This window comes from Lagopus leucura, unplaced genomic scaffold, assembly GCF_019238085.1.
Source record: "Lagopus leucura isolate 7727_CA_CO unplaced genomic scaffold, USGS_WTPT01 Super-Scaffold_100056, whole genome shotgun sequence".
Lineage (NCBI taxonomy): Eukaryota > Metazoa > Chordata > Aves > Galliformes > Phasianidae > Lagopus > Lagopus leucura.
This window is the reverse complement of record NW_024962302.1, coordinates 1,543,041-1,570,424: the sequence shown is the minus strand read 5'-3', so window position 1 is coordinate 1,570,424 and position 27,384 is coordinate 1,543,041. Positions and strand designations below refer to the sequence as shown.

The 27,384-nt window shown below is 52.2% G+C and overlaps 4 protein-coding genes across 5 annotated transcripts in view; 2 read left to right on the top strand and 2 right to left on the bottom strand.

The window, feature by feature from the left end:
* The window catches only part of SLC4A5 (solute carrier family 4 member 5), a 28,075-nt gene extending 14,874 nt beyond the window's left edge, over nucleotides 1–13,201 (top strand). For both annotated transcript variants that reach the window (XM_042886263.1, XM_042886264.1), the window contains 18 exons: nucleotides 1,620–1,777; nucleotides 1,850–1,937; nucleotides 2,114–2,268; nucleotides 2,385–2,528; nucleotides 2,696–2,870; nucleotides 3,400–3,533; nucleotides 3,642–3,913; nucleotides 6,528–6,589; nucleotides 6,873–7,073; nucleotides 7,429–7,542; nucleotides 8,160–8,321; nucleotides 9,020–9,198; nucleotides 9,281–9,353; nucleotides 9,503–9,571; nucleotides 10,115–10,288; nucleotides 10,482–10,643; nucleotides 10,893–10,960; nucleotides 11,286–13,201. In XM_042886263.1, coding sequence (XP_042742197.1) covers nucleotides 1,620–1,777; nucleotides 1,850–1,937; nucleotides 2,114–2,268; nucleotides 2,385–2,528; nucleotides 2,696–2,870; nucleotides 3,400–3,533; nucleotides 3,642–3,913; nucleotides 6,528–6,589; nucleotides 6,873–7,073; nucleotides 7,429–7,542; nucleotides 8,160–8,321; nucleotides 9,020–9,198; nucleotides 9,281–9,353; nucleotides 9,503–9,571; nucleotides 10,115–10,288; nucleotides 10,482–10,643; nucleotides 10,893–10,960; nucleotides 11,286–11,451 — 2,556 coding nt within the window. In that variant the 3' untranslated portion in view covers nucleotides 11,452–13,201. The remainder of the gene's footprint in view (nucleotides 1–1,619; nucleotides 1,778–1,849; nucleotides 1,938–2,113; nucleotides 2,269–2,384; nucleotides 2,529–2,695; nucleotides 2,871–3,399; nucleotides 3,534–3,641; nucleotides 3,914–6,527; nucleotides 6,590–6,872; nucleotides 7,074–7,428; nucleotides 7,543–8,159; nucleotides 8,322–9,019; nucleotides 9,199–9,280; nucleotides 9,354–9,502; nucleotides 9,572–10,114; nucleotides 10,289–10,481; nucleotides 10,644–10,892; nucleotides 10,961–11,285) is intronic.
* A 311-nt stretch (nucleotides 13,202–13,512) lies between these two features.
* MTHFD2 (methylenetetrahydrofolate dehydrogenase (NADP+ dependent) 2, methenyltetrahydrofolate cyclohydrolase) lies at nucleotides 13,513–20,027 on the bottom strand. Its single transcript, XM_042886265.1, has 8 exons — nucleotides 19,917–20,027; nucleotides 18,512–18,696; nucleotides 17,487–17,609; nucleotides 16,878–17,030; nucleotides 16,689–16,796; nucleotides 16,161–16,253; nucleotides 15,044–15,169; nucleotides 13,513–14,275 (listed from the first exon to the last, which is right to left on the bottom strand). The coding sequence occupies exons 1-8, from the start codon at nucleotides 20,000–20,002 to the stop codon at nucleotides 14,136–14,138; spliced, it is 1,014 nt and encodes a 337-aa protein (XP_042742199.1). The 5' UTR covers nucleotides 20,003–20,027; the 3' UTR covers nucleotides 13,513–14,135.
* A 339-nt stretch (nucleotides 20,028–20,366) lies between these two features.
* MOB1A (MOB kinase activator 1A) lies at nucleotides 20,367–25,932 on the top strand. Its single transcript, XM_042886308.1, has 6 exons — nucleotides 20,367–20,441; nucleotides 22,332–22,498; nucleotides 22,923–23,016; nucleotides 24,250–24,383; nucleotides 24,538–24,701; nucleotides 25,243–25,932. The coding sequence occupies exons 1-6, from the start codon at nucleotides 20,428–20,430 to the stop codon at nucleotides 25,318–25,320; spliced, it is 651 nt and encodes a 216-aa protein (XP_042742242.1). The 5' UTR covers nucleotides 20,367–20,427; the 3' UTR covers nucleotides 25,321–25,932.
* Nucleotides 25,933–26,153: 221 nt separating this feature from the next.
* BOLA3 (bolA family member 3) lies at nucleotides 26,154–27,199 on the bottom strand. The gene is made up of 4 exons (XM_042886297.1): nucleotides 27,167–27,199; nucleotides 26,891–27,014; nucleotides 26,406–26,494; nucleotides 26,154–26,295 (listed from the first exon to the last, which is right to left on the bottom strand). The coding sequence occupies exons 1-4, from the start codon at nucleotides 27,197–27,199 to the stop codon at nucleotides 26,230–26,232; spliced, it is 312 nt and encodes a 103-aa protein (XP_042742231.1). The 3' UTR covers nucleotides 26,154–26,229.
* Between the last annotated feature and the right edge of the window lie 185 nt (nucleotides 27,200–27,384).

Sequence of the window (27,384 nt, the reverse complement as noted above, 5' to 3'; positions counted from 1 at the left end):
ACAGCTTTCAGTGTTTTGTGTGTTTGACCTGAGGCATCTGGTGGATATATTTGAAGTACAGCTGCTGGAGCCAGAAGCAATGCTGATTGGGGGAAACATGGCACAAGGGCTAAAACTGTGCAGGTTGAGTACAAAATCTGTCAGCTGTGAGCTAATTAGCCAGCCCAGAGAGTGGGGATGGAAGGGTCTGGCAGGGATTTGCAGGGTACAGTGTGGTGTAAGTGGTTGCCTTGCCCCAAGGGACATCCTCAATGCTCTTATCTGATGTGATGCAATGGATGGAAATCCCCATTTTCCTGGGTTGCCTGAGCATAACGCTCTGGGGCTCTTCATGCCATGGTAACACCACCAAGCTTGACCTCACCCTTTAGTGCTGGCTTTGAAATATGTCATATGTCTGCCAAAAGGGATGGTGTCCCCTCTGCCTGCTTCTCTTCTGATGCTCGCTGCCATCCAGCACGTGGCACGTCCCCAAACCCAGGCACTGGGCATGAGGAGGGAGCAGCAGGATGAGGAAGCCATGGTGCATGAGAGACAGCTCACAGAAAGAAGTTTTTGCAGTGCACCTTCCTATATTACAGCTGCAATGAAGCAAGCAAATTGCCCTGCAATGGACCCCAAATACCAGCCTCCAGTGGTGGGATGCAGAGAGTTAATTCCAAAATATGCAAAGCATGTAGTACCAAGAGTGCTGGACATAATCGCTCTGTAGGCCTGCTACAAAGGGACTTGTTCAATGTTACATGAAGCTTAGTGGCCACAGTTAACTCCTGCTCTTGCTTGTTCCAAGCTGCATTGGAGGAATTGGTTTATTATTATTTTTCTTTTCTTTTTCTTTTTTTTCCTTTTTTTTTTCTTTTTTTTTTTTTCCATTCGGGTTTAAAGGATTAGAAAGGGAGAGCTTGCTGCCCGACTCACATGCCTCCCCTCATGCTGGCATATAGATTATAATAACACCCTGCCTCAGTTTGTATTGAACCATTTTGGGCTAATAATGAAAGAGCTGCAGGGGAGAAGAGACCCAGGGAAAAAAATCCATGGTGGAGTTTTCCTGCTTGCATTATCCATTCCTGCTCTGAGGATGGAATGTGTGCAAACAAGACTACAAAGCTACAAAGACGGAGCTCAATCCACCTGTGCAAAGCAGCAAGTGGTGGCTCAGCCTTCCAGGGGAGCCTGGGGCTACGGGGCTGCAAGCAGGCTTAGAGAGACGCCTGCAGGCTTCCCACAGAATCAGTATTTTTGGCTTAGATTTTATGCAGTCAGTCTGGGGATTGCCGTGGACTTTCCTTGCTAAGACCCCAGCACAGCAAAGCACCTTTTCCAAAACATGGAGGTGCACGTTTGCATTAAGCAGCCCGGAGCGCGTGCTCCCAAGTTTATCTTGGGCTTAGAGCTGCTGTTGAAATTCACAGATTCAGCTTTATGAATTCTCCCTGTTTTATTTGTGGAAATGGCCCTCGCATCCCTTGGGAATCCCAGGAGCATCAGAGAGCTGAGGTTGAAGCCCGCAGCCCTACCTGGTGCTGCAGCTTTAGTGTTCGTAGTCAGGGTACAGGAGAGGAGGACGGGTTGGATTTTAGCAACCGCTCTCTTCCCTACCTCATCTTCCCCAACAGCTGAAAAACAAGTTCATCAAGAAGATCCCCAAGGATGCGGAGGCCTCCAACGTGCTGGTGGGAGAAGTGGAATTCCTTGAGAAGCCCTTCGTAGCGTTCGTGCGGCTGCTCCAGGCAACCATGCTGGGAGGGGTGACGGAGGTGCCCGTCCCCACCAGGTGAGCCTGGTGGTCTCGCAACAGGGGATTTGGCAGTGTGAGGATGCCAACACGGTGCCACTCCCTTCCCAGATTCCTCTTTATTCTCCTGGGCCCCGCAGGAAAAGCCAAATCCTACAATGAGATCGGCAGAGCCATCGCGACCCTCATGGTGGATGATGTGAGTAAATGCCAAACCTGGCCCTGCTGGGAGCCCTCTTGCTCAGAGCTGAGAGAAAAATGCAGTTTGCATCCTATTGCTCAAATGAACAAACTTTAAACATCCATAATGACGTGGAGGGGGGGGGGGACACATATGGGCTCTGTCCCCAGACTGACAGCTCTCTTGACCCTTAGCTCTTCAGTGACGTTGCTTACAAAGCCCGAGATAGAGAAGACCTGATTGCTGGCATAGATGAATTTCTGGATGAAGTCATTGTCCTGCCACCTGGCGAGTGGGACCCCAACATTAGGATCGAGCCACCCAAAAAAGTGCCCTCAGCTGAGAAGAGGTGAGTGGGAGACATGGGGTTGGCCCCAGCCCTGTGGTTGTCTCCATCTCTCTCGTTTTGGAGATGCTTGTCCTCATCCCTGTGTGTAACCTCTGCAGTAATAATAATTCCCACAGGAAATCAGTTTTCTCATTGAATGAAGTGGGGCAAATGAATGGCACAGCTGGAGGGGCAGGTGCTGGGAGCGGTGGAGGAGGCAGTGATGATGGGGAGATGCCTGAAGTGCATGAAATTGGGGAAGAGCTCGCGTGGACTGGGAGGTGAGCATCACCTGGCCACCCAAAAACCCCAGAGGGTGCTGGCACCCATCAGCATCTCCTGCTGCTCATCCTGTGGCTTCCAAGGGTGCAGAGGGGTGAATTCCTAATGGGAATTTTGTACAGTGCTGTACGCATTTTGGATCTCATCCTTGGTTTTATTTCCACAGGTTTTGTGGTGGCCTCTATTTGGATATCAAGAGGAAGCTTCCCTGGTTCCCAAGTGACTTCTATGAAGGCTTTCATATCCAGTCCATTTCTGCCATCCTCTTCATCTACCTGGGCTGCATCACCAATGCCATCACATTTGGGGGTTTGCTTGGAGATGCAACAGACAACTACCAGGTGGGGTCCAAGGACAGGGGTCACTTTGGCTTAGCAAAGGCAAATGGGGATGAGATGGAATGGAGTGGGAGCCGTGCCAATCTTTGATGCTAGGGGTAGAAATTCATTCCCAAGTCATAGAATAGAATCATAGAATTGCTCAGGTTGGGAAAGACCTTAAAGATCATCAAGGCCAACCACATTCTAACAACCCACCACTAAATCATGTCCCTGAGCATCACATCCAGATGATTTTTAAACACATTCAGGGATGGAGGCACAACCACCTCCCTGGGGAGCCCATTCCAGTGCTTAACAACCCTTTCTGTAAAGAAGTTCTTCCTGATATCCAAGCTAAACCTCCTCTGGGGAGGCTGTCCCCAGATACTTGGAGGATGGGAAAGCCCATATCAGCGATAATACCAAGAGCAAGGGAACATGATCCCAAGCCACCCTATGTGAGTCCAAATAGGAGTCCGTAATTCCCATCTCTACCTGGGGATGTAACCTGGCACTGCACTACGTAACCCTGGGTTTAATCTGTTCCCAGGGTGTCATGGAGAGCTTCCTTGGCACAGCAATGGCAGGTTCCATGTTTTGCCTCTTTGCTGGGCAGCCGCTCATCATCCTCAGCAGCACCGGCCCCATCCTCATCTTTGAGAAGCTGCTCTTTGACTTCAGCAAGTAGGTGCTGAGTGATGCCAGAGGGATTGGGAACTCCGTTACCGGGATGGGGTCTGACCCCCAATCCAACGTGTTCCTGAGCTGCTCTCATTTTCTGCCTGCCTTCAGAGGTAATGGCATCGACTACATGGAGTTCCGCCTCTGGATCGGCCTGCACTCTGCCCTACAGTGCCTTATCCTGGTGGCCACTGACGCCAGCTTCATTATAAAGTACATCACCCGCTTCACAGAGGAAGGCTTCTCCACCCTCATCAGCTTCATCTTCATCTACGATGCCATCAAGAAGATGATAGGGGCCTTTAAGTACTACCCCATCAATTCGGACTTCAAGCCAGACTATGTGACCATGTACAAATGCGAGTGCATTGCTCCTGACCCAGGTGAGTACAAACCTTTCTCAGCGTTGGATGGGGATGGTGAGGGGAGGTGGGTGCCCGCGGGGGTCCCGCTGTAGGTCGATCCCAACTGGATCATCAGCCAACGACATTCAAGGAGCTACCAGTGAGACTGGGGCAGAGAGACCTCATCATCCTCCATCGGGGGTGATTTGGGGCAAGGTGATGGAAATGGAGCCTCATCCCATGGCCAAGCGTGTCAGTGCTTGCTGGGATGTGTTGGAGAGCCCGGAGCAGCTGGACCTGGATGGATAAAAAGATGGAAAGAAAGATTTTTATTTATTTATTCATTTTCCTTGGATCACTGATTCCACCCTGCTGTCAATGGCAACTTCTTTCCAGAAAACACACTGAGTCCTTTCCTGTTTCTGGAATGCCATAAGGATATCCCAATTGGGTTTGGAAAAACTCTTGGACGTTTTTTCTTTTTGTTTGTTCGTTTGCTTTCCTCTTTTTCTTACTCCTCTTCAAAAAAAAGAGACCACAAGGCTCTGAGCAGGCAGTCTTTTGGCATCTCCTCTGGTTTTGATCCAGTTTCTACTAAGAGGAAGAAGCTGCAATTTCTTATCAAAACAGGCTGTTCTTTGGGGGAAGGAAAGCAAAGGCATTTTCCAGACATAGCTTTCTCTGATGGTGAAGAGGACTATAATTCACGCTGCCTTTTGCCACCAATACCTCTATTTGCTCCTGGATAGATGTGCAGTGATCCCAAATCCACATCGTGCAGCTCAAACGCTCCCAGTGTGGAGCTAATGCCAGTGACCACCTTCTCTCAAATGGGCCAAATTTATCTAAAAAGTAGAAAAGCAAACGATCTGTGGGGCGTATCAGCTGCAGGTGGAGGAGAGAAAGAGGGGTGACAGCAAAGAAACAAAAGCTTCCAACACCTGCCATACAACCTGCCCCAATGCGTCCATCGCTTCAAGAAGAGATCTGACATGCCAGGATGGAAATAGCATTCAACCCCTTGTTTGATGGGGTTTTGTGGTTGTTGTTCTTTTGACTCAGTTCCCATTTACTCACCGTGCACTGAACGACTCGATCCCATCAGGTTTTGGGTGGAAGCTCCCAGCGATGGCACTTGTCCTTTTGGAAGCCAGACTCCCCCAGTGTTGGCCAGCTTAGCCCAAGTGCAACCCCCAGGGCTGAAACATCGCAGCCTCAGAGAGTTCTCTCCCTTCCAGAGCCCCCACCCCAGTCTCTGCCCAAAGCAAGGCCCCCTGTTGGCACCAAGAGCCATCCACAGCCCCAAACCTCCAACCTCTGAGCAATCCGGCCCCTCTTCCTCACCTTTGCTGCCCTGGGCACCAAAGCAATGATGGATTTTCCATGCCTCTAGATGTTGAGAAGTTGTGTTTATTCTCCCCTCCATACTCTTTTTTTTTCCTTCTTCTTCTTCTTTTTTTTTTTTAAGTAGTTCTGATTTTTTATTATTATAACTGATTTGTACCATATTTGTCTCTGCTGCACACATCAATTTGGGCTGATTTCAATCTCAAGTGAGTATCACCTTCTAAATATTAAAGCTCTTTTAATATTTGATACTCGTACCCCCTCCACTGGGGCTTTTGTTGTTATTTTTTTTCATGTCTTTTACTCTTCTCTCTGCTCCAATAGAAGGGTTTATGTAGAGCCTTTACAGGTTCCCATGTAAGATACTGCCAATGCTACGCCATTTGGGTTGTAGAAGTAATAAAAAAAGAAAAAAAATCTGATTTCTGGAAAAGCAAAAGTTTATGGAGGGAAATAATAATGATGATAACAACAACAACAACAAATGTTTTAATGCTGTAAACAGGGCTGGGTTTGCCAGCACTGCTTCCTGGAGCCTGGTTCCAGCAGCCCCCAGCATCTCTGCTTCTAACCCAGCAATTGCTTCTCCTTCATTAATTCTCTGCACCCGGGAAGGCTGCAGCAAGGTGGAGCAGCCAAACTCCCACCTGACCACAGGAAGAGGATGGACCCCAGGGACTGGGGGGGAGAGCAACCCCAGACCCCATGTAATGCAGCACGAGGAGCTCCCGACACCGTGGAGCTGCATTGCCTGAAGAGCAGAACCTCTCTGTGCTGGAGGAGAAGGTGCCATGGTTAGAGAGGAGAGCCCAGCAGGTTGCCTTCTACTGATTGCTTTGCAGTGAGCCACAAAAACACCTCTCTAAAAAAAATTATATATATATATATATATATATATATACACATACATACATAAAATAACGCCACTGCCAAGCTATGCCAACAAATTGGGCGTTACTGGGTTCCACCTCTCCAAAATGGACAGGCTGCTTTCTTGGTCTTTATTCTCCCCCCTTCCACCCTTTGGATTGCACCTCTGACCTGGGTGGCTCCAGGGGGAGTGCATGGGATTAATCAGGGAGAAGTTACTGTGGGGTTAGAAACAGGGTGTGCTCCCCAAACCTTGGTCAGCCCTTGGGTGTTTGACCGCTGCACGGGGCTTCAGAGGACGTGCTTGGCCCCACGTTTGCTTTTACATCCCCCGGTCTAGGCTGAGCCATGCTTCTCTTCATGGAGCCTGGCCAATTTTTAATGCAGGAACCTCTCTGTTAGCCAAGAACCTTAATAACAAACTTCTTTCCTGCAGCCAACATGACACTGTTCGATGCTTCAGTTCCAGTAGCACCAAACACCACTAACGTGTCTCTGGTAAGCGGGGTTGTGTGCTCCCGTGGGGGGAGGTGTGCCATGGCTGCACTGAGGGCTGGCACCCGGGTTGAGGTTTGGGGGAATGCTTTGCAATGGTTTGGGCTCACAGTTTGACTCGGCAGCACCAAATCCCCACCTTTGAGCCCAAATTAATGGCGTCTCTGGGGTCTTCCCACAGTTACGGGGTTGGAGCAGCTCCCATTGGAAATTCCCCTTCCTTGTACACTACCATTGCTTAACGCTAATTTTGATTTTTCTGTTTTTGGGGGGGGGTTCTCCCCAGTACAATGCTATTAACCTCACAGCTCTGGATTGGACTCAGCTGAGTAAGAAGGAGTGTCTCAAGTACGGCGGCAGCTTAGTGGGGAAATCCTGTAAATTCGTGCCCGACCTGGCCCTCATGTCCTTCATCCTCTTCTTTGGGACCTACTCCATGACGCTCACCTTGAAGAAGTTCAAATTCAGCCGCTATTTCCCCACCAAGGTAAGAACAGCACCAACATCTGCAGGATTTTGCCCCAATCTTTCCCAAAGGTAGGAAAAACGGGAGCTGCCGGTCTCCTTGCTGGGTGAGAAAATAAATCCGTGTTTCTCTTTTACGAGAAAAGGAGATGTTGGTATCAATAAGGACAATCCTCTCCAAGCTTTCAGATGCTGCTTGGGCTCTTGTGTGCTGGATATCCCAATGCCATGCGATGCAAAAGGGGGAAAAATGCTTTTTGTGAGTTATGCCCATCTGTGTGCAGAGCTGGAATGCCAGGGGGAAGCATCAGACACGGGAGCAAATTCCTCCATCCCATTAATTGCCCTTTCTGCCCCCATTTCCCATCTGCCTCCAGGTTAGGGCCTTCATTGCTGACTTTTCCAATGTCTTCTCCATCCTGCTGTTTTGTGGTGTGGATGCCTGTTTCGGCCTGGATACCCCGAAGCTGCACATCCCCAGTATCATCAAGGTTTGGCCGCACTGCTGTGGTCGGTGCCTCTCCACCGCTCTCTCTTCAGCTTCTCAGTGCTTTTGGGGGGACATGGTGGTCCCCTTCTTTTTGGGGCAAAAAACGTGGTGTCTGAGTGCCTTCTGAAACACTGCTTGGCGTTTTGGGGGGAATATTCTAATTCTGTGACTTTTCTTCCTTCTTTTTCTTTCCTTTCCCCTCTCTCTGTTCTTCCCACCTCTCACTCCGGCAGCTCCGTAAGCTCATTAGCGATTTCTCTATCTTTATGTCCATACTAATGTTTGTGGGGCTGGATGTGCTTTTCGGACTGAACACCCCAAAGCTCCAAGTGCCTACTGACTTTAAGGTAAAAAGCAATAAATCCCTTTCTGGAAGTGTTGCTGAAAACATCTCTTCCCCATCAGTGGTGTGGGGCTCCTCCCCTGTGCGAGGGCAGCTCGGTCCAGATGAGCATCTGGGGAGTATTTGGGGCTGCAGCACGTGGCTCTAGGGGTGGATGAACATGGGATAAAGTGATGCTCATAAGGAATGGGGTGTGAGGTGATGTGGGGCTTGCCAAAATTTCCAAGCCTAGGATTCCTCTCGGCTGTGGCATGCAAACTGCTCTCTCCCTCCAGCCCACGCGTGTGGACCGAGGGTGGTTTGTCTTTCCCTTTGGGAAGAACCCATGGTGGGTGTACCTGGCCAGCGCGCTGCCTGCCCTGCTCGTCACCATCCTCATCTTCATGGACCAGCAGATCACAGCCGTCATCGTCAACAGGAAGGAGCACAAGCTGCGGGTGAGTCGGGCTGCATCCTCACATGGGATCGTAGTCATGGAATTTGGGTTGGAAGGAACCCCTTGAGGGTCATCTGGTCCAACTCTCCTGCAGTGAACAGATCCATCAGTGCTCAGAGCCCCATCCAGGCTCATTGAGCAATAGGATGTCTTTGGTTGGAAGGGACCTCAAAGATCATTTGGTTCCGACCCTCCTGCCTAGTGCAAGGTTCCCAACCACTAAATCAGGCACCAGATCAGGCTGCCCACAGCCCTGTACAACATGAAATGGGTCATCACCACTCTGGGCAGCAGTACCATGGCCTCAATGTCCTCTTAGTGAAAAATTTCCCCAGCATCTAATCTAAATCTCCCCTCTTGCGCTTGGCCGTACTGAACTTCATTAAGTTCCCATGGGCCAACTTCTCAAGCCCAACCAGGTCCACCAGGATGCCATTCCTTCCTTTTATTGTGCCAGCTGCACCCACTCAGATTGGTGTCATCTCCAAACCTGCTGAGGGTGCTCTCAATTCCGCTGTCAGTGTCACTGATAAAGATGTGAAAGAGCTCCAGTCCAAAGAAAGGTGCCCAATCCAGGGGTAATGCAGGGCACTTCATGGGCTGCAGGGTGCTGCCAGGGGAAATCTCTGCCTTGCTGGGCTCTGTGGTGTACAGAGGTACCTCCCCACACCCCCCTGTGACCCCTGCACTGTGTTGCAGAAAGCAGCAGGCTACCACCTGGACCTCTTCTGGGTGGGCATCCTCATGGCAGTGTGCTCCTTCATGGGGCTGCCCTGGTACGTGGCAGCCACCGTCATCTCCATCGCCCACATCGACAGCTTGAAGATGGAGACAGAGACCAGCGCTCCTGGGGAGCAGCCCCAGTTCCTGGGGGTCAGGTGAGGGGGGCTCAGCCGTGCTCTGCCCCAGTGTTGTGGGAACCCATCGGCACAGCATCTCCCCCCTCTTTCCCCACCCCAGGGAGCAGAGGGTGACGGGCATCATTGTCTTCGTGCTCACAGGGATTTCTGTCTTCCTGGCCCCGATTCTGAAGGTAAAACATCCCCCACTGCCTCATCCCTGCTCTGCAGGTGGTTGGGGTGGATTTTTTCCCCCCTGTTTGTCCCCCAGCATTTGTCCCCCTCCCCAGGAGTGAGCTGCTGCCTTCCTTGGGGTAAGGGCCATGTTTTTCCATGTCCCCAGTACATCCCCATGCCAGTGCTGTACGGTGTCTTTCTGTACATGGGCGTCGCGTCGCTGAACGGCATCCAGGTGAGCACTCCTCCTCTCCTGCCACAAAAGGGCCCCGCACTTGATCAGAAATCAGAGAATCGCAGTATCATCGTGGTTGGAAGATCCCCAACCCATCCCAGCATCCCCACTGACCACATCCTTCACTGCCACATCTCCACGGTTCTGGAACACCTCCAAGGATGGTGACCCCACCACCACGCTGGGCAGCTGTGCCAGTGCCCAACCAGTCTTTTGGAGAAGAAATTTGTCCTCATATTCAACCTGAACCTCCCCTGGTACAACTTAAGGCCATCACCTCTCTTCCTAATGCTGTTACTTGGGAGCAGAGTCCAACTCCTTCCTCTCTACACCTCCTCAAAGATGAGGATTTTGGACCCTAGAACTTTTCCATCCCCAGCATTTCCAGCCACGTGGGGCAGCAAATATCAAACCCCTCTGTGAAACATCACAGAGCCCCACCTGCCCCATTTGTGGCACAAAAAGAGGATTTCTCCGGGCAACTGGGAGCCTGCATGGGGGCAGTGGGGTTGATGGCTCACATCAGTCTTCATCCCACCCCAGTTCTGGGACCGCTGCAAGCTCTTCCTCATGCCAGCCAAGCACCAGCCCGACTACGTCTTCCTGCGGCACGTTCCGCTGCGCCGCATCCACCTCTTCACACTGGTGCAGATCGTCTGCCTGGCCGTGCTCTGGATCCTCAAATCCACCGTGGCTGCCATCATTTTCCCTGTCATGGTAAGGCTCAGCACTGCAGCATTCCCCAGGCGGTTCTTGCTCGTGTTCTATTGCAAAAAAAAAAATCACACTGACTTTCTGATTTCCCATGGGCATCGCCCTTATTGCAGCCTTGCCTGCAAGATGCTGGGGTTGAAGCAAATCTCGGCAAGTGGTGGCCCCTGGTCCTCACTCTCCCATCCCTTCCTCTCAGATTTTAGCCCTGATCCTGGTGAGGAGACTGCTGGACTTTGTCTTCTCCCAGCATGACCTGGCCTGGATTGACAACATCATCCCTGAGAAGGAGAAGAAGAAGGAAGATGACAAGAAGAAGAAGAAAAAGGGCAACAAAGGGGACAGCAGCAGTGATGAGGAGGTGTGCAGCTGAGGGGGTGGGGGGGAAGGTTGAGACAGCACAGACATGGGGAGGGGAAGGGTCCTACTGAAACCCCCAGGGCTGCAGTTTGGGGAGAAGGTCTTTGGGTTTGAAAGGGCAAATGAGTGCAATTTGGCCTCACCTCATTCCAAAAGCATCCTGGCAGACTGCTGGGCTCAGCTGGGACAGTGGGTTTCTAGGGGGCCTCCTTTCTCAGCTGGAAGTGTTTCACCTCCGTGTCCTTCCCAGGAAAGAGGTCCCCCACCTGGAGCTCTGCGTTCTGACTCCTCTCCAAATGGTTCTGACATGGATCGTAGGTGAGCAGCACCCACAGCTCCAAAGCTCACCCTCATGTTGCCCCATCCTGACAGGTCCCCATCCACACCATGAAACATTTCCAGGTCCAGCAGCCAATGCTTCCCACTGAGCATCACTTTTGCCACTACCTTGAGCCAGTTCCCATCAGTCTTTGGGCAAATCTGAAATGCTGAACTATATTTTCACAGCATCCTTTATAACTTTTCAACTATTTTTTCCCAGTAGTAGCAATATCCGGAGCCCTTCCATGGGGGAGTTCTGGGCTATTTGGGGAGCAGGTGGGCACCGCGCTCACCTCCACCTCCCCCTCCTCCTCCTCTGCAGCATTACACTCCACCTGAAGATTTCATGCCCATCATCTCCTGCATTTAATTACTCCCGAAGCCCCATCTGTGCTGTGCCCCAGGTGAAGATAGAGATGGAGTCAGACTATGAGGACACCGACACCGAAAAGGCACCGCGGGACATGGGCAGTGAGACCACGCTATAGTTCCCTGCAGTGCTTCCTCTAATTTATATATATATATAGATATTTATATATTCATATATATATATAAAGCAAATTGGACATATTTTTCTACATGAGACTGAGGAGAGTGCTGGCCCCCGAGGCTGCTGCTCCTGTAGTTCTTACCGCTGTCCCATTTCCTCCCTTTCTGTTGGGCGAAGGCACCGGCGCTGATGGCAAAACGGGGCTCAAAATGTGGAAATGAGCATTTTTGGCCTCTGAACCACTGCTGGGCTGGAGAAGCCAAAGGCAGCTGGGGGTGGTGCTGGGGAACGTCCCAGCCATCCCATCAGGGTCCTGCTGTAGGGGAGGGGTTCTCCTGCCCAGGGGGGCTCAGCACAGAGGCAGGGGATGAGGATGCGTTGGAGGCTGAGGACTGGCAGGAGGAGGGAAAGCTCAGGAGCTGCAGTGCCTGAGGTGGGTGTGTTGTGGGAGCAGCAGGAAGGAACAGAGCTTGATCACTGCTGCAGAGAACTGGGAATGCTTTCCATAAGGAACTGGGCAGCAGAGCTGAGCACGGCCATGCCTGACCCCATGTCACTGCCCCAGCAAGGCGCAGTGCTGGGTCCCAAAATCCAGTAACGGGGCAGGAGCCCTGTTGCTGCACCCAGCCTGGCCTTTCCTGCACCTTCTCCTTGCTCCATACACACCAAGGAGCCTCCCAGCTCCTGGACAAGGGAGTCTGCACTCCTCAAGCTCCTCCACCCCCATTACACACACATGGTTTAACAGCAAACATCCCCCCACGTAACCCCAGGATGGGGCTTCTTCTGCCTTTATTTTAAGGCTGCAAAAACCCCTCTCTCTTCCCCCAGGCAGAAACAGCCTACCTGGTATTTATAGGAGCTCTGTGCTCTTGCCAGCCAGCAGTTCCTGGGACACTGACTAAATATTGCACCTGGTCTGAACCTCCGTGTGGGACAGCCCAGTTCTTTGTAAATAGTCAAGTCAAACAAGAAGGACTTGAATGCAATTTCGTGTTTATAGCAGTGTTTTTCTGGTTCAAGAACACCTATGGAACCATGGTGAGCTTAATAAGACAGCATTACTCTGGTCACCACTTTAGCTTGACGTTAACATTAAGAGCTATTGCAGCTTGGGTGCACCGTGTCTATTTTTTAGTATTTTGTACCAATCTCATGCATGGTAGCTGAAGCATGGCACAGGTAGGTTTCTGCTTGTAATCACTGCACCGTGGTTAATTTGCTTTATCCACTATGTCAGCTCTACTGCACAGCAGCCCTGGAAAGGCTTCATGGACTCTGGGGGCTGTTCCATAGGTCGCAGCTGAAGCCTCAGCTCAGATCCTTCTAGAACACAGCTTGTTTCGATTTATCCATTTTGCAAAGTCTCACACATGGTTTATACTTTTTGTATACGAAATACTGGAGCGTCACAGATTTGCCAGCCCCGTTACAGCACTACTTTTAGCCATTTTGTATTTACCAGTGATACGATCCAATAAATCTCACTTAAATTAGTCTCAGCTCTCACTGTGTTTCTGGTGCAGCCTCAGCCCTTTGAACCTCAGCTTCCCTTTCCAGGTGCATTCCCCTGGCCAGCATTTGTATAAGCATTCTCCCCTCCAGGAAGAGCAATTAAAGGTGACTTTGCAGATGGCTGCAGCTCTTGCACAGCAACAGACCCTCAGCTCTGCAGCAAAGCTTGCCTGCACCCAGAAAGGTGGCATCAGTCTTCCCAGGGATCCGTGACCACAGGTAAGGGCAACTGTAATTAGGACTTTGTTTGCTCTTCCACTATCAGCTGTTGTTTCTCAGTTCAGAGCCATAGCACAGTTGCATTTTGGTCAAACTCAGAGAAAGGTTGAGCCATCCCTGCTCTGAGAGCACAGGGAGCTCACAGTGCAAGTGTGGGAACTTGTCAGGGAAGTACAGAACTTGCTGAGCAGCGATTCCAGGAATCAAGCAGCATTCCCCTACCCCCATTCCTGCTTTATTCAGAGTCGGCCCCACTCAGTCCTTCCTCCCTTCATGTCCAGGAAGCTCCCCATGTACCCAATACAGACACACCAACCGTCCTCCATTGTTCTTTGGTTGAAGAAAAAGTTTTTAAAAGTCACCATACAAACAGGAACAAACAAAAAAGCTTAGCTGCACACGATGAACATGGGACATCAGCTCCACCACTGCCCAGAGCCCCAGCCAGGCTGAGAACACGGCTTTTTCCAGTTGCTGCTTCTACAGAAGAGCTCAGCTCCAACTGAACACCCATCACAGAGTTAAACGCTTCAGAGCAAAGTCTGAGCTGACTGAGCATCTGTGAGAACAGAACCATGAAGGCCATTCTTTTTGCACTGTGGAGCACAATCCACTCCACTGCCCCCAGGCCTGCTAACACTGCAGCAAGCTCTGCACACCCAGAGGGTCTCCCCTGCTGCTCAGTCCCTGCCAGAACAACACAGTCTGCAAGGTTGGCTCCACTAGAGAAGTGCTGGTTTAAAAAGCAGCTGTGCTAGAAGGCCAGGAGTGTAGGTGCATGTGCCTTATTACAGCTAATCTGCATATGCTTCAGCTTCAAATAAATACCTATGACCTCAGAATAGTAAATACCACCTCTGTACAATAAATAAAGTATTGCATTTTCTATCGGCCTGTCTAGGAGTCATCTTGGAATGTTGTTTTCAGAGCTAAAAAGAGAGTCCTGTGTTAAGCAGTTAAGGCTTCCAGTGCTTTGGGTTTCAACAGCTTTTTGGCAGCAATGATGGTGTTCTTCATCAGCATGGCAACTGTCATGGGCCCAACTCCCCCAGGGACAGGAGTGATGTAACTGGCTTTCTTCTTCACCCCTGCAGGAAGGACAGAGAGAGTTCATCACGCAAGTCAAGTGCAGTAGGGCTTATCAAGCCAGCTGGTCAGCATGCAACCATAAGCCAACCTAATATTATTGAATTCCTTCATGACTATTAGTTAAACAATACATATATATTAGTCTCTTAATTTAGATGTTTGCCCCCTTTGGCCAGGGCAGCACAGAGCACACCGCATTCTGACCATCCCCAAGCTCACATCAGAGCCCACACTGGGGAAAAAGTAAGGTCTAAATAGCCAGATTTATACAACACATACTGAGTATGAGACCAGATTCAGGCCTGATGCATGCTCTTGAGAAGGGCTCCAATGAAGTAACAGTGAGCATTTGCCCCCTTTCTTGCAGAAGGTTCCAGTACATTTTGCTGGGCACATGGACACGTGGGGCTTCATTGGGCACTGCCTGCAGCTAAGTGGTGAGCAAGGCCAGCAAACAGCAAGCCAAAAGGGAAGCTCTGCATGCTTTTGGTTTGCCTGGGGGGCAGAATTTAAAAGCAGGAGTGTGGGTTATAAACTGGAGTAGAGGCAAAGCACCCCAGCTGCCTTAGATTCAGAGTCAGTCTCCTCTATATGTCCCTATGGCATATTACAGGAAAGCTGCTCCCTTGTACTCGTATAAAACTGAACGCAAAAGAAAGAGAGCTTCAGGATTGGTATGCATCTGCTCCACTGCGTGAACCAGGACTCTCCCCACTTCTCAGCTAGATGTTTAATGCTCAAAGTATGAGATGTCAGAGCCTTTTTACCTTCAAAATCCACATCGCCAACCAGCCTTGATTTGGCAGTGATAGGATCCTGCACTCTAGTTATCCCCACATCGATAACTGCAGCTCCTTCTTTGATCATATCAGCTGTGATCAGATTAGGAATACCTGCAACAGAACAGACCCATGAGCTCATAGTGGTGCTAAGCAGCTCCCTGTCCCCCATCACCCCCATCTCACTGCACAGCCCAGTGTGTTTTGACCCACCTGGGCTTTTTTCCTGCCTCACCAATGCGTTTGTCACAGACAAATCCAGAACTACTCCTTGGGATGTTCAGCTCACCCAGAAATCAGGGGTTTGAGTGATTTATTTATAACCTCTGAATAAAAAGAACTGGAATCCGCTTCCAGAAAGAGGTCTGGCAAAGAAGCTGCAGCCAAAGTGCTCTCCAATTTGAAATCTTAATGTCTATGGTTACACAGTGCTGCCTTCACCACTGACACCGCTTCTAATCCTACTTGTACCTTATGTCTCCTTATGCCCAATTTCTATTCTAACCCACATTTCTCTCTCACCAAGCTTCTGTTGCCAGACATGGACACCCCAAATCAGCTCAATTCTCCTGCTAATGAGCTATCCCCACGCCAAGGGCACTGCCCAGAGAAGAGCACGCGTACATGTGGGGCCTCTTGTGCTCTGAAGAGGTACTGCAAATGTCCTTCAGCATTTTCAACATCTCCTGTAAGTAGATGCTGTCTCAGTATTTTTCTCTCCCCATAAGCACAGAATGTCTGTACATATAACACAGGCTGTATAACAGCCTCTGTTAGCTGCTCTCTAGGTCTGATCAGGTGCTTGCTAGCACACCAAGTCCTCCTGCCAGGTGTCATTTTGCATTTCCAAGAGCTACTAATAGTTCTATTAGTCTGTCCTAGGCTTTATCACAGGATTAACTGCCTGTTTTAAACAGCCCACCCTTGCCTGCAGCAGTTAAAAGGGTGTCAGATTCTCCTATGCTGCCACAGCTGCTTCTGGCATGGAGCCCTTGGGACACGTACCAACAGGACCTATTTCCTACAAGGAGAGATTCCCACCAGAAACAGCACACAAGCTGCACTGCCTCTGCTCACATCGCCTGCACTGGCAGTTCAGTCTTACCTGCTGCTGCTACCACGATGTCAGCACGGATCGTGTGTTGTTTCAGCTGCTCCTTGGGAGTATAGCGGTGTGATATTGTAACTGTGGCATCACCTGCAAGAGGGGTTACATGAAGCAATTTACTCACATGCATGGCAACTTCTCTAACCCTCCACCTTCAAGATCACCCAGGAAAGTACCAGAAACACAAGAGCTTGATGACAAAGAAACACAAGAGCTTGATGATAAACCACTGGGAGCTGCCTACAAAGTCAGCACCTCCTGTGGACCTTTTCACTTCAGCTGGGAAGGGATGTCAGACTGAAATCTCAGCTCCAAAGAAGGTTTTAGTAGCACAGAACCCAGATCTGGTGAAGAACGACTAACTGAAGAAGGCTCTGATTGCCTGTGTGCAGAGTTGACTCCCCAGCCTCCACCACAGCACATGAGCAGGCCTGGGGCTGGTTTAAGAGCCTAGCAAGGATTGTGGGACAGGTAGAGGGCTTCCTCCCACAGCTGCCTGGTACACAGAGACCAACAAGCTCCTACCTCCTGGGCGCTCGTGCCTGCCATCTGTGTGCAGCAACATGGCAATGGGCATCCCCACATTCTTCGACCGGCCAGCCACCACCACGTTCTTCCCCAACGTTGGGATGCCTGAAATAGACAAAACAGAGTCTTAAGACAAATACAAGCTGGAGCTGGACCAAACAGCAGCCAAATATTGCAGCGGCTCACCTGTTCTCTTTATGATCTCCCACACCCCCCACGGGGTGGCTGGCAGCATGGAGTACTGGTCAAGGCACATGCGCCCCACGTTTATCACATGAAAGCCATCAACATCTTTGTCTGGAGTCACAGCATTGCAAATCTTCCGCTCATCAATGTGTTCTGGAAAAGAGAAAGAAAAGAAAAAAAGCAAAGGATCAGCCAAAAAACCTGATTCGCTGCACCAGTCCCTCAGAATCATTACAGTTTGGGGGTTTGAAGCTATTCCAAGCTTCCAGCAAGCTCAAGGCTAACAGCTCCCAGCAGAAGGGGACTGGAACCACTTGGGGACTACACTGCTGCTAATGGAGCACGGATATTTTTAGACAGCTGCAGCTTTACTGCCAAGTTTGAGCTCCTGGTGCACGAAGCTGATACCACCAACAAAGATCAGATTTCCACTGCCCCCAGCAACTTACAGGCACTGTATGATGGAGCAGTGTTATCTTTAAGCTTGCACCATGGCATATTGCCACTTGTCACGTCACAGGAGGACTCCTGAGCTACAACTCCTTCTGGCATGTAAACTCATAACAGTCTAATGCAAAAAATGAAGCAGATTGAGACCCAGCTACTCACCAGGTAAAGGAAGCTGCACTAACAGGCCATCCACGTTGGCATCGTTATTCAGTTTGCTGATCAAATCCAGTAGCTCCTCCTCAGTAATTGAAGCTGGCTTGAGGATTGTTTCACTGCTGATTCCTGTGCAAAGTGCTGCATTAGAGAGTGGCACGTACACAAGTGGGACAGCAGCTTCCCTGATCCATGCTAATTTGAGCTGCCTGGTTTAAATTCTACGCAGAATCTGATATGGGCACATCAAGGATCGCATGCTTCACACAACAGTGGCTGCCTTCCAGGCTGCAGACTTTCACACATCTTGCAAGTCATGATTAAAGACCATTTGTCTGTCTGTGCAGCCATCCCTGGGAAAGACCAGTTGAAAGCAGACATCCTCCAAGAGTGTGGAGGGCTTGGAGGAACCACACAGAAACATGTTATGATGCAAATGCAATTGTACCTCCTGTGGACCTTTTCACTTCAGCTGGAAAAGGATGTCAGAGTGAAATCTCAGCTCCAAAGAAGGTTTTAGCAGCACAGAATCCAGCGTGGAATTAAACCACTGTGTGCATGGAATTAAACCATATCTTTCTCAATACATTTTCCCCAGAAGCACACTTGGGAAACCAAGTAGGATCTCAGCTTGCAAGACCGAAAGTGTCACGGAACAACATGACTGCGCTGAATGATGAACACATCTTGAACAGGCGATTAAAAGAAGGCAAATCAAAGCCCTGCTGGTGCTTTACATCGGCCCACCAAGGCCACAAATCCAAGCTGCAGAGCCTGACGTTGCCTGGAGGTTTCAAGCAGCATAATGCACGTGTGAGCTGTGCCTATAAACAGCATCGCAGCGCTACTAGGAAGGCAGCCAACGCAGACAGAGCAAACTCTGCACTAAGCTCATGCAGCAAAAAGCTGCTGGGTGGATGTATCCTAAAAGTTCCCGCAGTATCCAGCAGAGGACTCCCAGCAAAAGCCAACAAGCAGCAGTTGTCTGAGTTTTTCTGCTCCAGTTTTTCAGAGCAGAGCACAAGACTTACCCACATCAGCAGCCGCTTTGGTTTTGTTCAGCACATAGGAGTGACTTGCAGGATTTTCACCAACCAGAACCACGCTGAGGTGAGGTCTCTTGTTCCCAGCTGCTACCCACTGTTCAACTTCATGCCGGGCTTCTTGTCTGATCTGCCGGGCCAGCTTCCTTCCAGAAATCACAACAGCATCATCTCTGCAGTATGAGAAGTATCACCACAGCAGTGTTAGGGCCAACACATCCAAGTTTTGTGCAACATCAGCACAGCAAACAGAGACAAGACGGGGGAAACGCAGTTCTTTCATCTGAGCTCAGTACAAGCCTTCATCTGTAAACCTGTTTTCTTTTTGTGCTCATTATGTTAAGTAATATATTCCAGTCTGCAGCCCTACTGCCGGAGGAGGAACAGAACAATTCCTGCAGCCTGAGGAAGCACTCAGTGAGTTCAGGAGCCCACGTGTGTGTTGTTGGCACATGTGCCACACTGCCAGCTTCCTTTTGGTGCAGTTGGTCTCCCTGCCCCTTCTAAAGCACGGCAGCTTTGCTCTGCGAGGCAAAACTCATCCCATGTAAGTGGAGTTTGCACTGCTGGAAGTGCAGAACAATTCCAGCCCATCTCGAGGCTGCAGGAGGCACAGCTGCCGCGCACAGCCATCCCCCAGCAGCATCCCAGAAAGGCGTCAGTCCTCCAAGCGCAGTCTGAGCTCCAACCTCACTGCTTTGCCCATCTCTGCAGGGTGACAAAGCCTGATACGGGAATATAGGATTTCAATCCTATCGAAGAATCCCAACGCTCAGCTGAAGCCGAGGAAGGCATCCGCCCATCTGAAACGTGTCACAGCAGCTCCTCGCCTGCATTTCTGGTCTAAATCGGTAGCAGAGGTTCTGCCAACGCATTCCAGGCAATTGGACACGCTGTGTGCACGGAGCCGCTCCCGTCCGCTCCCCCTTCGGGTTCTGACGATCGCTCACATCTCAACGTTGTTCTTATCAAAGAATCTCTCCCGGAGGGTTTCACATCCGCCAGATTCACCTGCGGACTTCTCCGCAGCACCGCCCCCCTTTCCGTATGGCCCCGGCCGGTGCTCAACCCCGCCGTTCTGCCCCATCTCAGAGTGGACGGAGCCGCTGCCCCGCAGCCCCGTTAGCGGTGCCGCCCCCGGCGTTGGAGCAAACTGCGAGCAAAACGCATCGCAACGACACACCGCGGCAGCTCAGCGGTCAGGCATCCCTTGGAGACCAGTTTTCTGACCCCAGCTCCTGTTCCGACCCCCGCACCTCTCACCCCCCCCCCGGCCCCACGCAAGGCGGCAGCGGGATTTCATCAGCCTGCAGCGCGCTGTACGGCCGCTGGGGGTCCGCTCCATTCATTCCGATGGCAGCGGTGCCGTAAGCCGGGCTGAGCCATGCCCTACCTGAGTGCGCTGAGGTGCAGGCGGCGGGCGCGGGGCCGGAGCGCGGTCTGGCCGAGGGCTCGGAGCGGGCAGAGAGCGGCTGCCATGACGACAGCGGGACAAGGAGAACAGAAAACACACGACTACAATTAGGCGCCGCGCCGCGCCTCCGGCCGGTTATATAGCATCCGGGATCCGCCCCCTGCTGGCAGCAGAAGCCAATCGAGACGGCGAGCGACGCGAGGTTGGGCTGTGAGTGGCGGAAGACAGGAAAAGGGCGGGGCGGAAGGGAGAGTAAGTTGGGGAAGGGGGCGGGGCTTCCCGCCGTAATTGGGCACAGCTGCGCCCATTGGCTGGGCCTGGCGAGCATGAGGGGCCGCGGCGGGAAAGGGCGGGGCGAGGTTACACTTGTTGCCATAGAGATAGTGCCGCTTGAGGCCACGCCCCCTGATCCGGCTCTCGCGAGAGCTGGCGGCTGGGGCGGGAGCTGCGGCTGCCGGCGGCACTCTGCCTCGGGCCGCGCCGCTCCGCCATGAGCTTCCTCTTGTGAGTGGGCGGGGGTCGCTGTGCCGAGGGGAGAGGCCTCGCGGCACGGCTGGGTGCGGGCCATGAGGGCTTTGGGGGGGCCTGTGCGTGAGGGTTGCGGGGAGAGGAGCGGCCTTCTGGGCTCGGTCCGTTAGGGGAGGCCCGAGGGCGTGGTGGGGGGCGGGGGGGGGGCCGGGGGGCGGGGGGGGGCGGGGGGGGGGGGGACGAAGAGCTGGGGATGTGCAGAGGGGCTGGAGGGATTCATCTGTTGTGGGGTGGTGCTGGGGGAAGGCTTTGGAGGGGAAGAGAGGGGTAAATAACAGCAGGACAAGGGGAAATGGTTTGAAGTTGAGGGAGGAGAGATTGAGGTTGGATGTCAGGGGGAAGTTCTTTGCTGTGAGAGTGGCGAGGTGCTGGACAGCTGCCCAGAGGCTGTGATGCCCCGTCCATCCCTGGAGGTGTTCAAGGCCAGGTTGGATGGGGCCCTGGGCAGCCTGGGCTGCTGTGAAATGTGGAGGTTGGTGGCCCTGCGTGTGGCAGGGGGTTGGAGCTTCGTGATCCTTGAAGTCCCTTCCAACCCTGGCCATACTGTGATTCTGGGGGCCTCATCCCTTCAGGCTTGGGGAGCTGAGGGGGGAGACAGAGGGGAGGGCGAGGAGGAGGCCTTTGTGCTGTGGATGTGGGGCTCAAAGCTGGGCGGGCCGGGGGCTCGGGTGGAGGTGGTGTGCCCAGCTGTGTGCATGGTGCCCTCAGGGCAGGTGGGTTTGACCTGGCTGCAGTGGGAATGGCGTTGGTTTGGCTGTCTACTGTAAGAGTGCATCTGTAAGCAGCTGTATGGATGGGCTGTTATGTATCTGTGTGGGAGATGTGAACCCTCGTGCAATTCTAGCCCTTAAAGATGTCAGAAGGAGCAGCGATGTCTTGAGGTGTGAGAAGGGGCTGAGGAGCCTCATTCTGTTGTCAGTGATGTGTTGGGAGCCTCTGTCCAGTATCAGCACTGTGCTGGGCCCTGTGCTCCCTCCTGCAGTACAGCAGGCGGCGGTGGCTGGGCTGAAGAGCGAGTTGGATCGAAGGATCTTTTATTCCCACTGTACATAAACAGTGTGCAAAGCCATGGGGCTGTGCTGCAGCGCTGCATCAGGAAGCTGATGCCAGATGTGTGCAGGCTGAGCGCATCCGGCTGTGTGCAATGGGGGGGGAGGTGGGCAGCAAGCCAGCAGTGCCAGGAAATGCGTGTAACCCCCAGCGGTGCTTTGGCTCTCACAACCCCACATCAGAGCCAGCACAGAATGTGGTGGCTGTGAGCTGTGCGAATTGGGAGTCCGAAAGTTAATGTTTTGTGGTTTGGAGGCATAAAAATGCCGTCATCTCTTGGCAGCGTTGGTTTTTGTGCGTGGGTATAAAGCCAATAATGAGCTCTGACACTGGTATTCCTCTGAGCGCTGCTTGCCCTGTTACAGGGCGGTGGAACAATGCAGTTGTATGACTGTTGGTTGACGGGAGGGTTAAAGCTGCAATAGAGATGTGTGTTTTAGAGTGTGTTAAGCTGCTATACTGAGCAGGTTGTTTCCTACACAGCGTGCCTTCGCCCTGTTAAGTCAGCCAGTAGTTTTGTTCCTCACTGGAGTTACGTTGGCTTGTCCACAGTGAGACTGAATGCAGCCATCGCTGGTCTGTCTTTGAGCCTTTGCACCAAATGCTCCTTGTGATTGGAAAAGGGAAGCGTGCATGTGGCTGTCAGAAACGCTCACATGTAGGTCTGTTACCCTGATGGTGGAGGAAAAAAGGTCTGGTGTCATAGCAGCTGGGCCTGCCAAGTGGCAAAGAGCAATGGGTGATGCTGCAGCGGGAGGGAAACGCTTCTGAGAAGGGATTGCTGCTCACTGGAAGTGTTTCTCTTTGTTTTCTCAGTGGGAGTCGTTCTTCGAAAACATTCAAGCCCAAGAAGAATATTCCTGAAGGCTCCCATCAGTATGAGCTCCTGAAACACGCAGAAGCCACTCTTGGGAGTGGCAACCTCAGGCAAGCAGTTATGCTGCCGGAGGGAGAGGACCTTAATGAGTGGATTGCAGTGAACAGTAAGTCCTGGGAGACAGAGATCCACCAGTGTGTAGAAGTGGAGTGGAAGGACACAGATCTCTGCTTTTCATCCTTAAAAGCAGCAAACAGAAAATCTCCCGAAATGAAATTCCTATTCCAGCTGTATTCTCTTTAAATGAGTAAGGATAAAAGGGCAGTAAGAGTTGGGACATGCTGACCATTTGAGTGTCAGAGCAGTGCTGTGCTCTGGAAATATGCAAAAAGTGAGAAGCAAATACATGCAGTTGTTTATGAGTGCATTTTCTTAAGTTCAGACTTGTAAAGGCAATTACATTTGTGAATGGCTGTTTTTGGAGCTGGGTGTAAGACCCGAGGGCTGACATTTGGAATTAAGGTGTCTGGAACCTAAAGCAGTTATTTACGAGCTGCAACTGGAATCATTTTGGTGTGTTTCCTTTCCAGCGGTGGATTTCTTCAACCAAATCAATATGCTGTATGGGACCATCACAGAGTTTTGCACAGAGGCAAGCTGTCCAGTCATGTCTGCTGGACCAAGGTAAGAAGTTTGTGGTGGCCTACAGCTGCAGTTTGTGCTGGGGAAATGGCTGGATGGTTTCTGAAGCGTGTGTCCAAAAGCTGAAGAGGATGGGATGTATGTGGATGGGGTTGGGTACAGCACTGTGCTCCTGCAGTCACTCACCTGTGTCTGAAGCCCTGTGGGCTGTTAGGGAGGCTGTGTGGTACCAGGAGCAGATTAATTTGAAGGAAAATTGAGAGATTTAACCTGACATGGAAGTGGCAGATCTTGCTGTCAGCATTTAGCCATGTCTCAGTCCGAAAGGCCACTGTGTGGTTTTTGAGTGCATGCAGTTCTAAAACCACAGCTGCTAATGGGGCAGGACGTGAGAGAGCAGGAACCCAGCAGGCACTGAGATCAGATTGCTGGAGAGAGCAGGGGATTTGTAGAAGGCTGAGGCACCATGGAAGGAGAAAACAAAGCGGGGCACGGGGGCTGGCTGGGGAGCAGTACTTGCAGTGCTGTGTAGAATCCTGCCCTGCTTTTCTAACCAGGAGCATTTAGATTGTGAGTTCCTGTTTCTATATCTGGGGACGCTTCCTGTAAGGACTTCCTGTTTGAAGCGCACTCTTCATTTTCACTTGTTGCTTGTTGAGAAACAACAGCCGAAACGTCATTTTCTCCCCCTCTCTGTAGGGATTGTACAAAAGATTGCTGAGGAAGTTCCTTGCTGCTCGGGGTTGATGTCTGTCCCAGTTCTGGGGAGCCGTGAGACTGATAAGCACACATCACTTTGAGAGGGTGGTTTTCAGAAGGCTGACGTGGGGCCTCTGGATGGTCTTTGGAAAGTCCCCCACGTGCTGGGGGGCACTTCTGAGGGAGAGCTGAATTCCTGGCTGGTGGCTGAAGGCCATACGTGCAGTAACTCAGGAGGTGGGGGGTTGCCTCCCTCCCTTCCCCTTCAGCCAGTTTTTGTCTCACTTTAAGTTGATGTCACAGGAGGTTGTGGCGAAGCTGAACGTCACTTTTGAGGGTTGAACCCTGGTGGCTGTTGCTGCAGTTGTTGGGATGGAGATGTGACCCCGAGCTGCTGCACTGGGCTCGAGGAGCTCAGACATCAAGGCAAAGCACCACACAGAATATTTGTTTTGCAAAGTCATTCCTTGCCACGATGAGGAGGAAGCTGTGGGGCCCAGTGGCCAGAACAGGGCCTGAAAATGCTGCTTCTTTCCCCATTAGGCCAAGGAATGTATTTTTTCTTTCACCCTACAGATATGAGTACCACTGGGCAGACGGTACCAACATAAAGAAGCCAATTAAGTGCTCAGCTCCAAAGTACATTGATTACTTGATGACGTGGGTTCAGGATCAGCTGGATGATGAAACCCTCTTCCCTTCAAAGATCGGTAATTGCAGTGGTGCAGCACGGCGTGCCTTGTGTCCAGCACCAAGCCTCAGTGCCACCAGAAAGTCTCAGTGACTTGTATTCAAGTCTTGGTGGTTTGTTTTGTTGTTTCATAAACACTTGTGACCCAACTGAAGCTTGCCCATGCTTTTCAGGTGTCCCTTTTCCCAAGAACTTCATGTCTGTGGCCAAGACCATCCTGAAGCGACTCTTCCGTGTCTATGCCCACATTTACCACCAGCACTTCGACTCCGTCATGCGGCTGCAGGAGGAGGCACACCTCAACACCTCCTTCAAGCACTTTATCTTCTTTGTGCAGGTGAGGTGCACAACAGCTGCTCAACTGCCTCCACCAGGGTTTTTTGTTCCCATTTGTTTTTAAGGGGAGTTAGAATTTACAAGCCTGCTTTCTTGCTGAAGGGCTGCAACAGTGCTGTGGGGGAAGTAGCTCAGCTCTTACCCTCCATGCATGAACTGTTTGGGGTTTACTTATGCAGGCTGGCTGAAAATGCTTGAATTTCCCTATCTACTTTTATTTATTAGCAAAAGGACCAGACTTCAAAGAGAATCTGAGAGGGGAAGGGGTTATAATTCAGTAACTCCTTCTGAGATGGCAACAGCAGCTTTTCTCCCCTTGCCCATTTTTTCAGTATCTTGTGACAGCATGGCAGCCCATTGCGCTGAGCACTGGCACTTCTCAGCCACACAACTAAGTTCAGTTTGCCTGAAATGCTTGAATTTCTCCAGAGAAACAGCTGAGGTGGCTGCAGCTGTATGCTTGTTGGCTGGACCTGGGGCTTTATTTCCTAGGGGTTCTTTCAGCAGCGCATTCAGTTCTGCTGTTGCTTTTTTCCTACCAGGAATTCAACTTGATCGACAGGCGGGAATTGGCTCCGCTGCAGGAACTCATTGAGAAGCTGGGTTCCAAAGACAGATAAACTTTCCCTGGGAGGACCCGCTCAACTTCCAGTCGTGGCCACTCCTTTCTGCTTTGTCCACAGCCATTCTCCCCTTCACCCTCAGCGATACAAGCCCCAAGGAGCCGGATGATGTGCTGGCTGGCGCTGCCTCACTTGGTCTCACAGGCCTTTGGCAAAACAGTGCTTGTACTGTGCTGCAGCAGCCTGCGTCACCTTGTAACTGGTGGCTGAGCTGTGATGCCTGGCACTGTTTTGTCCACTTTTTTTCTAAACTACATACTCAAGTCTGGCAAGAATTGCAGTGGGGAAGTCAGACGCACAGCTTGCAGCGGGTTGTTTTGTTTTGTGCAGGCGAAGTTCCAAAATGCCACACTGCTGTTTTCAGTGCTGGAGCAAAGCTTTCCTCAGATCCCACGTGGCCGTCCTGGGGCTGCGTCCAGCCCGTGCTTCCCATGGGGGAAGGGCAGCAGAGGCACAGCTTATTTTTGGAAGTGCTTTTTTTGGATTTAGATGCACTTTGGCCAAGAGCCTTAAGCTCCCCTCATGACAACAGTGATGGGGGAGGGAAAAAAAAAGTGCCTGGCAAGGGGAGCCTGCCCCTTGGGGTGCAGAGCAGCTTTTCTGCCCCAGCTGGGGGAGGGGGGAGGGCAGGGGGAGGGGCAGGGACCATGTTGGCAAGGCAATAAAGTTTCTTCTTCCTGCTCTCCTTTCTAATGGCTGTCGTGTCTGTGTGCCCCCCTCCTGCTTACACTCTCGGTGCGTTATTCTCTTTGCGGAGCTCCCCTTGGGTGGGGGCTGTAGCAGCACTGTCCCTCCCCAACCCCCCCAGCGCTGGTCCAGGAGCCTCCTCATGCAGCTACACGTTTATTGGGCAGGTCACCCCCTGCAGCCCCCCCCTCACACCCCCTCCTGCAGCGCTCAGCTCCATCAGGATTTGGGCACGGAGGTGAAGATGCGCAGCCCATGCATGCTCTTGATCTCCTCGCTCAGCGCCTGCAACAGATAAACATAAGGGCCGAGTCCCACCTGAACACACAGGTGGGTGCCTTGAAAAGCAGGGCTCCCCATTCAGGGCCGTGCAGCCCAGCTCTGCGTGCCCTCACCTGATTCACCATCTGGTGCTGCTGCACCGTCCGCTTCTCCCGGAACTCCTCCGATTCGATGTGGATCTCATACATGGCCCCACAGCCACCTGCAAGGAGCGTGGCCCCACTCAGTGCCACAGAACGGCCAGGGCTGGATGGGACCTCAAGGATCACGGAGCTCCAACCCCCTGCCACACGCAGGGCCACCAACCTCCACATTTCACAGCAGCCCAGGCTGCCCAGGGCCCCATCCAACCCGGCCTTGAACACCTCCAGGGATGGATGGGGCATCACAGCCTCTCTGGCAGCTGTTCAGCCCCTCACCGCTCTCACAGCACACAACTTCCCCCTGACATCCAACCTCCAGCTGCCCTCCCTCAACATCAAACCATTTCCCCTTGCCCTGCTGTCATCTCCCCTTTCCAAGAGTTGACTCCCCTCCTGTTTGTAGGCCGCTCAACGACAAGCACGGCCGTTCGGGAGGGCAGAAGCCTTTTCCTTACCGGAAATGTCCACCACGCGGATGGCGGAGGCGCGGGGGAATTTCTCGCGCAGGACGCGGCTCACGCGCTCCTCCCCGTCTGCCCCCGCGGAGAAACCGCGCCAGGCGCCGCGCGGCACGAGGAGCTGCGGGCACAGAGACGCGAAACGCTCCGGGGGCTGAAGGGGGGATGGGGGACGGGGATTGCAGCGGGGCCCACGCGGGGCCTCAACGCCGCCGGAGCGGGGAGGAAGGGCCGCAGAAGGCACGAAGGCCTCGGGTTCTGTCGCTCACTCACCGGCCCGCGGCTCCGCAGCCCCGCCGCGGCCATCGGGCGCGCCAGCTGCAGGAGGAGAGAAATGACCGCCGCCCGCCAATCGCCGAGCGCCACGTCATAAGGCCGCGCCGCGGCACAGCGCCCCCTGCCGGCCCGGAAGTCTCAAGAGAAGCCTAGGGGGCAACAACCCCCCCCCCTTCCCCCCCCACCACGCACACCATCCCCCCCCTTCCTCCCCC